Here is a 13,773-nt window from a genome sequence, read left to right as displayed (position 1 = left end):
CCCACTCACCACAAACGTGCACACTGCCAGCAACCTATCAAGGATAGAGTGTGTGCTGGCAGCCACCGAATTAGAGAGGTAGGATATCTAGGTCCTCCAATAAAGGGAGAAGACAAGCAGAACACTTGGTTTTGATCTGAGGAAGAGTCCTAGACTTACACTATAACAGTGTAAGTTTTATTTTTTATTTTTTTAAAGATTTTATTTATTTATTTGACAGAGAGAGACAGCCAGTGAGAGAGGGAACACAAGCAGGAGTGGGAGAGGAAGAAGCAGGCTCCCAGCAGAGGAGCCTGATGTGGGGCTCGATCCCATAACGCCAGGATCACACCCTGAGCCGAAGGCAGACGCCTAACAACTGAGACACTCAGGCGCCCCTATAACAGTGTAAGTTTTAAAGTAAATTTCTAAAATACTTATTCTTCTATGACTTTTATAACTTTAGAATATTATCTTTAATAACTTATTTTGAAAATAAATGCCTATTTTGAAAACAAAAGCAGACCACTTATTTTTCAGGGCTTAAAAATGAATATAAAATATTTCAGACATATGGAAGCAATAATAACTAGAATCTTAAAGGATAATAGTAATAGAACAATCTACTGCTCCCCCCCACCCCACCCCGGACTATAATAATGTGGAACTGGTAATTCACCACTGGCCAAACTATAGGTAATGGAAAATCACCGAAATGACATGCAGGATTAATGTAGTACTTCAGAAAGTTCAATCTGGTGACCCATGATGGGTGCTCAAGAAACAGGTTTTGCAGTAGTCCAGGAGAGCCTGAATCAATTTGAGAAAATACAGTCAAGGAAAAAAAATCGGATGTGGTGATGGACAAGAAAAAGTTACCAAGATAATTCCAAGGATCTGAACAAGTGTGACAGTGTCAGTGTCTGAATCCCTGACCACACCCCTACTGCTCCCTGCAGCCCCCGACACTGGAGAGGTTGTTAAAATTTAGGTTGCTGGTGCTCCACTCCCAGAGTTACTAAGTCAGTAGATTTGGGGGTAGAGCCTAATAATTTCCATTTGACAAGTATGCAAAGGCTGATGCTGCTGGCGGCAGGCCCACACTTTTAGAACTATTGCCTTACAGTAGTAGTCTGCTTATTTTGCTAAAGCTTCAGACAGGTCTTTGTTAAACCAGCAGGGGGAGACAGGTATAAAATTTTTCCTCTAAAAATAAACTGCCTTATAATACTAAAGCTCCTTGGAGTTACCATGTTGCCATGGAGACTTCTGAGCTATTTTGGAGAACAGCATGTAAGTTGGCATCAGGTGAGATAATTTTCTGGTGTTTATGTAAAAATGTATTTTTGTAAGACTAATGTCCAAATTCCTGCAAGCCCGCTCTGGGTAATAACTTGGAATCTGCAGTCACACAGGAGTCACACAACTCTGTCACAAGCTCTATGACTTTGGGAAAGTTATCTTCTCTGATCTTGTTTCCTCCTCTTTAAAATAGTCCCCGATTTATAGAATTGTTAGAGGGCTAAATATTCTTGGAACTTTAGTTGGCTGTTATTATTAAAATATTATTAAAACACTAGTTACTTTCAGCTCTTCAGCCTCCCCAAATTGTAGAAATAGTCCAGATTTGTTGCTAAGTTTGGTTTTTAATAACCAGCGCTCCCGTTATTCAGGTGAAGAATTGGAAACACCTGGAAGGTGATTGTTTTGTAAAATCCTAACCTCCCCATCCAGAATACCTAGGATAGGTGAGTTTTTATTAACATGCCCGGCCCAGAGAGCTCTATCTATATTTGACCTTCCTAGCCTTCAAAGCCCGAAGATCGGTAAGTGTGTTTTTTGGACCCAGAGTTGGGATGGAACAGAGCAGATGGATGCTGGCTTCATCTTGGCAGAGGACTCAAGCGGGGTCAGACCAGCCCACACCCAGCCCGAGCAGCCCCTTCCCTAGAGTTGGCATCTGCGGGGCATGCATTTGTGTGAAGAGAGTCGCGATCTGCGAGGTTGCAAGTTGTTCTCGTGTTCCGACGAATTCGCTAAACTTTGCGGGTGCCGGCCGCTTCCAGAGACGGGACACACCTGTCCGTGACCGTGCTGGTATTGGCGGGACACTGACACTAGCCTCCTGGCGTCAGCTGCAGGGGCTCCTCCCTGGAGAGAAAGCTCGGGCTGGGGCGGGGTGACGTCGGCGAAGGCGTGTCCAGTACGGGAGCAGTGGGCGGGGTCTGCGGGAAGGTGTGTCGGGGGCTGGTTGGGGGTGTGGGGGGCGGGACTGGGCGGCGGTGACGTCACAGGGTGGGGCGGGGCAGCTGGAGCCCTGTTAGGTGAAACGCGGCCCCCGCGACTGCGCTCACTTAAGGCGGCGAGCCGCACGGAGCAGCTTGTTTCTCAGCTCCATCCCGCGCTGTCAGTCATGTCCCTGAGCAGCAGCCTCTCGCGATTCCTCCGGACGCGAGTGCATTCTATCCTGAAGAAGTCCGTTCATTCGGTGGCTGTGATCGGAGCCCCATTCTCCCAGGGACAGGTGAGAACCGGGACCTGGCAGCGTGGGGTAGAACCTGGAGAAAGCGGGGGTGGGGTGAGGGACGGGGAGGCGAGAAGATGGGGAGAAACGGAGAGGGGGACTAGGTGGCGGGTTCCCACGATTGGGCATCGGGGGAGCACGTGGGGTTTCCCCTGGTAGAAGATGGGGAACGAAAAAGGAGATGGACGGGATCCTGCTTGCCCTGCGGGCAGGGGGCGGCGGGCTGGCGGGTCTCTGCGGCCTTTCTCCGGAGGAGCGAGAAAGTGGTGGGTCCCGCTTGGGGTGTTGGGGCAGGATTTCAGGGAGGGGCTAGAGGGGGAGAAACTGGTCAGAATACCCGGTGGAAAGTCGAGAGAGAAGAGGTTAAAGAGAGCGACCGAGGATTTAAGGCTTCAGGGTCCATTCTCATAAACCATTCATTGGCAGGGAAATTGGCGCTGCCGTCTCTAGCGGCGGGAGGACGGGAGGGGCTGTTTTGTTCTCTTCAATGGAAGAAACCTGCAGTCGTGGAGAGCTCCCTGCTGGAGAAGCCCAGGCTCAGGCCTCCGCCGGCCACACACACACACACACACACACACACACACACAGCCGAACACCAGATCTAGACCTGGCTCAGCCCCTTCCCATGTCTTGGCCCCCCCGCTTATTCTTCCCACAGCCAGGGGCTTGGAGGTTGATTTGATTCCAGTAATTGTTTTTTGGTCCTTCCCTTGCAAGTGTTTGAAGTGAGCAGAACTCAGGTGAAAATAATAACAGGAAGGGCTGATGGTGTCACAGGTTTTCAGAGGGATCTGTTGGGAACTAAGTATAGAAGAGCACATTCCTGTATTTTTGTGAAATAAAGTGGTTTTATTTCTAACCCTCTTCCCTACATCTAACTGTGTAATTTATGTGACAGAAAAGAAAAGGAGTGGAGTATGGTCCTGCTGCCATAAGAGAAGCTGGCTTGATGAAAAGACTCTCCAATTTGGGTAAGTGGCTGGATTTTCGATGTCTGTGAGGGCTGGTATCGGACCCATCCAGAGTCTCCTCTGCTATCCAGGGACTGCACAGTGTCTGCTTGAACTTGGGAAGCCTCTCGTCCTCCCTTGGATTCCATCTGCCTTTAAGATCTGGGAGTCTTCAGGCAAAGTCTCAGTCTTGTGGGCAGTAAAGAGAGTAACTGTGTGGAAGGCAAGAGGCGGAGTGAGGCGCGGCCCGAGCAAGCTGAGGGACTGCTGAACAACGCGAAGAATGCGAGTTGCCCCAGCTTTCACCGCTCAGTCAGCCTTTCCCTCTCAAGTTCTAGCTCTCTGAACTCAGGAGGTGCTTCTGATTCATCAGTCTAGCCGGTTTCCTCTCTTTATATCCTTGGTTTCCGCCCCAGGATGAATAGCTTTATATTACTGTAAGCAGAGCCTTGGATCAATGTTTCTCGAACTTCCCTGATTATGAAAATCACTTGGGTGGTCACTTGTTAGAAATACAGGTTCCTAGGCTCCTCCAAGGATATTGGCTCCGTACAAGCGCCCAGGTAATCTGCAGTCAAGTTGGTCTTGTAATGAGGCTAGTACTCTCAACCTACAGAACCTGACCCAAAGGTACATGCCATTTCATGGTAACAGAGAACCTTCTTTTGGTAAGAGGGCACCCAATTCCAGCTGTTATGATAGGAAGGTTCTTCCTTTTATCTAACCGGAATGTTTCTAGCTGCTGTTTAAGGCCATTTCCTCCATTCCTATTGGGACAATTCACAGATCTTCTCGGAAGCTGTAAGTGCAAAGGCACCGCAGCCGCGAGCTGAGCTGTAGGTGCTGCTGACAGCAGCGAATCGAGGGGAACTACAAACCCCGCCCCACTCTTGCTTTGAAACCTCCTCTGCTGATCCACTGGGTCCCTTCCAGGGGTGGATCATTTCCTTCTAAAACACAGGACGAACGAAGTCACCAAAGCCGCCTGAGGCTCTGGCTCCCTCTAGATATGGCGTCTTTGGCTGGATACTCAAAACGCTTCTCTGTTAAACAATGACAGATTCTTAGTCGGTAGGGTCTCTTAATCCTTTTAATAACTCTCCAGGTTCACCACCAAAGATGAAAGAGAAATGAAGATTTAGTTTTAATGTGCCATCAGTTACCTAATGGGAAGAAGTTTCTATTCCTGCTTTAAAAGGCAGCGTTTTACACTGAAGACGACAATCTCTGGGAATCACTATTTTTTAAATACTGGATAAACCGGTGCAGCGTTTCTGATGAACTGGGCCTGGCCTTGCCTGAACTGTTCTACCTGCAGAGACTGACAAGAATCAATTTCAGCCTCTCACACAGGACGCGTTCATAATCCTCCGCTGAGGCTGCTGAATGAGGGGGAGGGGCGCCTCTGTGGCCGCTTCTCTTACTCAGGCTTTGTAGACCTTTCCTGTCCTAGCTCATGGTATTTTTTTTTTTTTTAAGATTTTATTTATTTATGTGACAGAGAGACAGCCAGCGAGAGAGGGAACACAAGCAGGGGGAGTGGAAGAGGAAGAAGCAGGCTCCTAGCGGAGGAGCCTGATGTGGGGCTCGATCCCAGAACGCTGGGTTCACGCCCTGAGCCGAAGGCAGACGCTTAACTGCTGTGCCACCCAGGCGCCCCTAGCTCATGGTATTTTTCCACTCCAACCTGGAAAAGCCATTCTTCCTTAAATCCTACTCCCTCAAATACCTCCTCTGTAAACTTGCAACCTAAAGTGATGGGGAAACTGCAGTTTATTTTGGTCTTCCCTTTAATTTTTTCAGATATTTTTAGTCTTACAATTTATATCCTTACCCTGTAGCTGACTGGTAGGCCAGTATCCCCAGCAGCCCAAAATAGAATCTCATTGCATATTAATAAGAGTGTGGCACTCAGCAGATTTGCAGCATGTGCTTTTGGCGAATCTCCAAAAATATGTGTTGGAGAAAAGTACCACGAGAAGTTTCAATTGCTCTATTGTGAAACAGTACTAAAGTACTAGAGCTTTCAAACAAGCAGCGTGGGTCAAATTTCAAGGCAGAGAAGACCCACGGAAAGGTAACTTTCACAAATCCCTTCGTTCCTTGCCTTCCGGTCTGATGTCACAGGCCGCTGGTGTTGCCATGGCATTGGTCAAACTTCCTGTTTTCTTGAATGAATGGATTTGACCTAGTGTCTGGGTTCGGTTTTCCCCCTTTTCCTGGGTTTCGTAGGGACGCACGGTTCCGCTGTCAGGTAACCCGTATGTGAGCATATGCGGAGGGCCTGGGAGGGAGGAAGAGGCCACTGCTCTGGCAAAGCTCAGATTCGGTGCCTCTGCTCCCGGTTCTGGTGAGCGCTGGAAGCCAAGGTCATTGGCCCCCCTTTTCCTCAGAAGCTGAAGGAGTGTTCTGGGGGGAAAGACAGCTGTAAACGGAGGTGAACAGTTTGAGGCCTTTATCATTGTAATTAGGTAATTTGCCTCCGCTGTGGCGCCGAGAAGAGGGTTAGGGTTAGGAGGAGGCGCCGGTCCCTGAAACAAGTATTTCAATCGACTGGGACTGGGACGCCACGCGGGAGCTGCTCGGGTTCCTCTCCGCGAGGCTAGAGACCTTGGTTCTTCCGGTTCCATTTGGTGCTCCACCTGATGGCAGAACAGGAATCTCTTCGGTTGAGGCCCAGAGTCTGGTCTGCTCCAGGAAGCACCGACAGAGGGCCTGAGGTAGTTGAACAAGATGTGCGTCCGAGAGCTATTTGGTACCGGTTGATGTGCGAGTTCAAGGGTGTGTATTCGCTTTCAGCGGTAGGTAGAGCCTGTTAGCCTTCTTAGTCGTGGGCTCGGATGCTTGGGCCTGGCTTCCACCCTGCTTTCCCCTGAAAGTACCTCGAGCAAGCCCACATGTTTGTCAGCCTTTGTTTTGCTGGAACTCCCTATTGTACAACTGACCTATTTATTCTGGAAATACTGTTAGCAAAGACACCCCTCTCTTTTGAGTCTCTTGTTTCCATTGACTAGTCCTTCCCGGACTCCTTTCTGGGATCTTCCTCTTCTTCCCAACCCTTAAATGCTGACCCCAGTGTTTCTCCAAGTTTGCTCTAAGGAGCCTCCTCCGGCTCTCACAGATGTCGCAAACTCCACCTGTTCAAAACAAAATTCCTTATCTTCTTCGTCTAATCCGTTTCTCCTGCTGTCCTCCCGTTGTCGGTTTCCTGCTGTCACCCACTATCCAGTTACTCAAGTCAAACTCAAAAATGAAGACCATCGCAATTCTTCGCTCCTTCCCTTCCATCTGTTGATCACGAAGCCTCGTTGGTTTTTCCCCTCCTAAGTGATTAGAGTTCTTCACCATGATGGTGCTGCTGTAATTCTACCTCCTCGCACTTGACTGTAACTTTCCATTGGAACCTTCCTTGGTTCACATTCTTCGCTGCCATCGGAGTGAGCTTTCTAAGACCGTTTCTCCTTTGCTTAGTCTTTCCATGGCTTCTTTTTACAAGCATCCATGCTTCTCAGTTTTGCCATTCGTATGCCATCTTTGCTAATTTGCAGTATTATTCACTTAGTATGAACCTTTAAAGCTAATTTAAAGAAATACATTTAAAACCTAGCCTGAACCTATAATCAATGAAATCTCAGGCTTGTACTAGATACATTTTTCTAATACACTTTTACTTAATACTTTCATATTTTGATATTTGTCCTTCGGCCACTAGGTTGAAGTGTAGAACACATGGCATCATTTGACCTTCATCTACCTCTTTAGACTTCTCTCCACCCACATTCTGCCTTATTTTCATTGCAGCGAGAGTTGTGGGCACTTGACCTAGGCTCCACCAATAGAAGCACGCATCCTAAACTTTGACTTGAAAGTCAAGCAGGGGCAGCAAAGAATTCATTCTGTGATGGGCAGGGTGGTAACAGTGCCAGCAGTGGCTTCTGTCCAGGGTCATGGGGTCAGCCATGCCAGCTGCATGCGGTGCCTTTCCCTCGTAGTGGAGGTGATAGCAGCAATAGATCTTTCCTGGACCATCCTGCAGTGTGACTTTTGGAGCCATTAGCTGGTAGTGTGGCCTTTAACCCAGATATTGACCTTCTTAAAGATTCTGGGAGTTACCCAAATTGAAGGAATTGCTTTTCTGCTGTCATTGGCTAGACCAGGTTTCTGTTGCTTGCAGTTTAGAGATCCTGATGGACATCCAGTTTACAAATTCTGGTGAGAGAACAATTGCCATGTGGACTGGGATACTCCAAGTCCTCTCTTCTAGCCCCTCGATGATAAATTCTTGTCCTTTTGTTTGCTTTTTTCCCTAGTACTTAACCCCGTCTTCTCGTAAGTTAATATAACTCATTAGGCTACAGTTTCTTTGGCCTTTAGTTAATTTAGGACTAGATCTTAGTCTCTTTGGGTTTTAGCAGCTGCCTGTTCTCTTGGTGCTTTGATTTTCGAACCATCGCGTTCCTTAATGTGACTTCTGAAAACTGCCTCAAGTTTTAACTAAAGACCTTTTTAAGTTCTAGGCATGCCTGACTGTAGTAAACAGACCTTTAATGTATTACTGTGACTTAAATCATTTTCAATGTTCTAGAACTTAAGCATATATCTTAATAGGGTTACAAGACTGTATATATTTGTTAAAATTCATTAACTTAAGTAATATAAAGTATGCATCAAAGCTTTTTAAACATTTTCAGGTTTACTTTTCTAGGAGCAGCTTTCAGTCACTAAAACTATAACAAATTCTTTCACTAATTTCTATATTCAAAAAATTTGAGCACTGCTAAGGTTTGGGTACTGGGAATATAATAGTGGACAAAACAAAGCCTTGTTATCTTGGAGCTCTCATTCAAATGAAGGGTGGTTGGAAACAGACTTAAGTAAAACATACGCTATGTCAGATGAGAATACTGTGGAATAAATGAAAGCAAGGGGTGAGGGATAGCAAGTATTGGGGATAGAGTAGGCATTGCATATGTAGTTGGGGAGGCCTGAGCAAGAAGGGGTCATGTGAGCAGACCTTTGGCAGGTGAGGAAAGGAACAAGGTGTGTATCTGGGAGCATTTCAGGCAGAAGGAACAGTAAGACCCAGAGACAGAAAGGTGCCTGGAATGTTCAGGGAGCAAGATGCCATTCCCGAGCTCTAGCCAGTGATTGCTACGTGGGAAGGGGAGGGACTTCAATTTTTCAAGAAAAACCAGAAATCTGGGTTTTTATGGGAGATTTAAGTTTTAATAAAAAAATACAATATATCCATACGATGGAATATTACCATAAGGAATGAATTTCTAATTCATGCTACAGCATGGATGAAACTTGAAAGCATTACATTAAGTGAAAGAAAGACACAAAAGGCTATATATTCAATGATTCCATTTATATGAAATGTCCCAAACAGGCAAATCCATAGGGACAGACAGTGGATTAGTTCAGGGACTGGTGGGGAGAAGGCAATGAGGAGTGGCTGGCAATGGGTGCTCGTTTCTTTTTGGAAGGGGATGGAGCTGTTCTGGAATTAGTAATTTGTTTAGTAATATGCCGTAGCAGAAGCCTACATCACGAATGGAGGTAAATATTTTTGGGATTTGGCAAATTTCAGTATAACCAATCTTTCCTTCTTAGAAAGGCAGCAAAGAATTTAACTTAAGCCTTTTGTTTCAAAGTTGTTTGATCCATTTACCGTGTTCTGGACATTGTGCTAGGCTCTTGCTACTATGTCATTCTTAATTTGGTAAAAACAAATGACACCCATCAGGATGGCCAGTGTCAAAACAACAACAACAACAACAAACAAACAAACCCCAGGAAATAACAAGACTTGGTGAGGATGTGGAGATATTAGGACCCTTGTGCACTGTTGGTGGGAATGTAAAATGGTGTAGCTGCTGTCAAAAACAATATGGCAGTTCCTCAAAAAATGAAATATGGTTAACATATGATCCAGCAATTTCACCTTAGGCACATACCCAAAAGAATCAAAAGTAGGGGCTAGAAGAGATATTCATACACCCATGTTCGTAGCATTAAACACAATAACCAGAAGGTGGAAGCAAGTCAAGTGCCCATTGACGGACGGATAAAATGTGATAAACGTATGACAGAACATCAGCCTTAAAAAGGAAAGAAATTCTGACATATGCTGTAACGTGGGTGAACCTTGAGAACGTTATGCTGTGTGAAATAAGCTAGTCACAAAAAGACAAATACTGTATAATTCCACTTACGAGGTACCTGGAGTAATCAGAGTCAGAGGGATGGAAAGTAGAGTGGTGGCTGCCAGGAGCTGGGGGAAGGGAGAGTGAAGAAATATTTTTTAATGGGTACAGAATTTGTTTTGCAAGATGAATTCTGGAGGTGGGTGGTGGTTATGGTTATACAATAATGTGAATGTGCTTAATACCACTTAAAAGTAGTTATTTTTATGTGTATTTTACCACAATATAAAGGAGAATTAAAGTAAATTAGAATACAGTGTGAATTAACAACAAGGTCGTAGCTTGAGGTTGTAGCTTTTCGGAGGACATAAATTTTTTTTAAGCACATGGCATTGTCATTTTCAGCTTTTTAGCAATTGTTTTGCTCTATAAATCTGAGAATGAACAAACCAAAGAAGTATGTCCTGAAGACCGTGAGAAACTTTCCCAGGCCCCACGGTCAGTCACAGCAGTGAAGAATCTCCTTTCTTGCCCGGTACCCCCTGATCCCTGGATCGGTGCAGTCAGCCGCCTCCTCAGCTCTTGGGGCCGCCGGAGAAACTCCGAGTGGCACCGTTGTAAGTGTAGGGTCTCCTACTTCTTAAAGCCCTGTGTGTTGCTAGTATATTCTCTCTCACATTTCCCATGACGGCTGTTTCAAGTCTTTACCCATAATCCTCACGGCCTTGTCTTTCCGACTCAGGCATGAACTCCCTTAACAGCCCTTTTCCCTGTCATCCCCTCCAGTTAGTTGTCTTGACCAAGATTCTTTTACACCCTCAGGATGAGGGATCCAGTCCTCCCTGTAGATAGGATTGCAGATAGGATTGCACGTGATAAAAGCACAAAAAAACTGCGGTTTAAGAGAAATCCTTTCAGGGGCACCTGGGTGGCTCGGATGGCTAAGCAGCGTCTGCCTTCAGCTCAGGTCATGATCCTGGGGTCCTGGGATTGAGCCCCACATCGGGCTCCCTGCTCAGCAGGGAGTTTGCTTCTGCTTCTCCCTCTCCCCTCTGCTCCTGTGCCCGTGCCCTCCCTTGCTCTCCCACCCTGCTCTCTCAAATAAATAAATCTTAAAAAAAAAATCATTTCACTCTCCAGTAAACAGCATCTGGAGAGAAGTCCAGAGCTGGTTTGGCCACTCTGTTTTTAAAGTTCAGACCTAGATTCTTATCTTGCTGTTCTACTAGCAAGGCCTCTATCTAATGTCCCAGATGCTGTGGCCTCCTGTCTGGCAGCAAGGGGCAAGAATGGACAGAAGCAGGTAAAGCGAGAGCTTGTGCTTTCCCTTAAGGAAAGTTTCCGAGAAGTTGTGCGACACTTCTGTTGGCCCCAGTGGGTCACATGGCCACACCCAGTTACAGGGGAAGGTGGAGAGTTTAATCTCAATTCTAAGAGGTCGTGTTCCCAGCTGAAGTTCCGCTGTCTCTGCGGAAGAAGTGAAGAACAGATCTTGGACAAGGAACAAGCGGTCCCACCGCCTCCCTGTGCTCTAGAGCCTCTCTCTCCTGCCTTCTGAGTGTTCTTGTTCTAGCAATTATCCCTTCCTTCCCCTCGTTTCCCAACTTCTGACCCATCCCTTCAGTAACTAATTGCAGATCTCACGGTCCTGCTATCCTCCCTCGTCTTTAAGTAGCCTTCCAGCTGTAGTCCAGTTGCTTCCCTTCAGAGCCACCATCCTGGCTTCTCCACGGCTCTTGCGCACCTTAACTTGCTATAATCTGACGTCCTGGGCCAACTCCGCCATGAAACTGGTTTTGCTGTGTCCTTGGACCTCCTACTGCCTCACAGGGTAGGCACTGCAGCATTCACCTTACTCCTCACTGCCAGCCACTCTTTCCTTGTTGAAACAGACCCCACCTTCTTCTGGGTTTAGCTCTTCATTTTTTTTTTTTTTAAAGATTTTATTTATTTATTTGACAGAGGGAGAGACAGCCAGTGAGAGAGGGAACACAAGCAGGGGGAGTGGGAGAGGGAGAAGCAGGCTCCCAGGAAGAAGCAGGCTCTTCAGGTTCCTTTGCTAGATCTTCAGCTACCCGCCCTTTACCTGCTGGTGTTCCTCCGGGTTCTGCCCTTGATCCTCTTGCTTTAATGTTTCCTCAGCTGGCATTTTGTCCATTCCCTGGCTTTCCTGTCACCTGTATGCGGATCCAGAGCCTTATCTCCAACACTTGTTTCCTCTCTCAGCTCCAAACCTGGAGCCCAGTTGGCTTCTGTGTATCTTTTTTACTTTATTATAGAAGTGTTCAAACAGAACAAAAGAAGATACGGTGACCTAGTGAATTTACTGTATCTGTTACCCAGTGTCAATCGTCAATACGTGGCAATCATCCTACTCTACGCCTTTTTTTAGAAGATTTATTTATTTTAGAGATAGAGCACATGAGCAGGGGGGAGGGGCAGGGGGAGAGGGAGAGAAGCAGACTCCCAGCTGAGTGCAGACCCCGCCCCCCACGCACAGCTCCTTCTCATGACTGTGAGATCGTGACCTGAGCCGAAATCAAGAGGGGGATGCTTCCCTAAAGAGCCACCCAGGTGCCCCTGCTCCATGCCTTTTGAAGCAAATCACAGACTTTCTGTTGTTTCATCTGCAGATATTTCATTAGATATCTTCAAAATATAAAAATTCTTTAAAATTTGGGGTGCGTCTGACTCTTGGTCTCAGCTCAGGTCTTGATCTTAGGGTCATGGGTTTGAGCCCGTGTTGGGCATGGAGCCTACTTAAATCTTAAAGAATTCTTTTTTTTTAATGAAAAAAACTTTTTTTTCCAACGACAATACCATTATCACGCCAAAAGAAAATGCCCAGTGTTGGGGAAGTATAATAATTAAAAAAAAATTTCTCAACCGAGAAAACCTTTCTACAAAGGTAGTAGAGAAACAGTTTACTGAATAAACATTAAATCAGGCGATCTAAGAGATCGCGAAGATAAAGAAGTCTAGCCTGTTTATGTAGCCACGCAGGTGCAGCCCATTACGTGTGTTCAAGGAGTTGAACAGTACCTTTTGTCAGATGGAGCTCATCCTAACTTGATCACAGAAATTTGAACAATCACCAGAGGGGAAACAAACTTCTCCCATTCTGAGGCAGGAGGTAGTTTTGCAAATTGGAGCAGGCTGCCCATCTCCTGTGTCGACAGAAATTAGTCTCTTAATCTCCAGTCCTTGGGGAAACATTCCTGGGTTGGGAGATTATCGAGAGGCTTGTTACATTTACATGCATTTGCAAAGGACAGAGAAGGAAATTCTCAGAAGGGAGCAAGTCTTTTCCCTCTTAAACAGGGAAAATTCAGCCTATTTTTTCTTTGTCCTTACACCGGTTAATGTTGACATTGTTCAACTGACTTGTCTTTGCACTTATTTTTTTAGTTTGTTTGATTCAGGATCCAAATAAGTTCTCTATTGATTGGTATCTCTTACATCCTGGATAGGTTCCTCGTTCCGTTTTTGGTTTTTTCTTTCATGCTGTGTATTTGTGAAGGAAACTAGGTCATTTATCAGTATAATCTGTTTGAATTTTGCAGGTTACATCTCCACGGTGTCCTGTGTGTGTGTTTTTTTGTTAAGATTTTATTTATTTGAGAGAGAGTGCGCGAGTTCTCACTCTTGCAGGGTGGGGAAGGGGCAGAGGGAGAAGGGGAGCCGACTCCCTGGTGAGCTTGGAGCCCCAATTCAGAGCTCAATCCCAGGATCCCTGATCATGACCTGAGCTGAAGACGGATGCTTAACTGACTGAACCACCCACACACCCTATGTTTTGTCTTCTGTATCTCCTGTAAACTGCTACTTGGATCTTAATCCTTAAAGGGTCAGATTCAGGATCTTTTTTTCTTCTTGCGGTTCTGCTGCAAAGGTGGTGGCTGTCTACACTTCCATCAGAAGCGATGCTATTCGTCATTGAACATAGCCTAGAATTGATCCATTTACTGGTTTCCCTGTGTGTGTGTGTGTGTGTGTGTGTGTTTAAGATTTTATTTATTAGAGGAGAGAGATTGAGAGCGTGAGTGGGGGGAGGAGCAGAAGGAGAGGGAGAAGCAGACTCCCTGCTGAGCTTCGAGCCCCAGTTCAGGGCTCAGTCCAAGGACCCTGAGAACATGACCTGAGCCGAAGACAGATGCTCAGCTGACTGAGC

At 46.1% G+C, this 13,773-nt stretch overlaps 1 protein-coding gene across 1 annotated transcript in view; it reads left to right on the top strand.

Annotated features, from left to right (window-relative positions):
* The first annotated feature begins 2,271 nt into the window (after positions 1-2,271).
* ARG2 (arginase 2) overlaps positions 2,272-13,773 on the top strand; it is a 29,740-nt gene continuing 18,238 nt past the window's right edge. Inside the window, exons 1-2 of the mRNA XM_026489697.4 lie at positions 2,272-2,503; positions 3,402-3,474. Coding sequence (XP_026345482.1) covers positions 2,393-2,503; positions 3,402-3,474 — 184 coding nt within the window. The 5' untranslated portion in view covers positions 2,272-2,392. The remainder of the gene's footprint in view (positions 2,504-3,401; positions 3,475-13,773) is intronic.

This window comes from Ursus arctos, unplaced genomic scaffold (genome assembly GCF_023065955.2).
Source record: "Ursus arctos isolate Adak ecotype North America unplaced genomic scaffold, UrsArc2.0 scaffold_25, whole genome shotgun sequence".
Taxonomy (NCBI): domain Eukaryota; kingdom Metazoa; phylum Chordata; class Mammalia; order Carnivora; family Ursidae; genus Ursus; species Ursus arctos.
The sequence above is the reverse complement of the archived record's forward strand: the minus strand, read 5'-3'. Positions and strand labels throughout refer to the sequence as shown.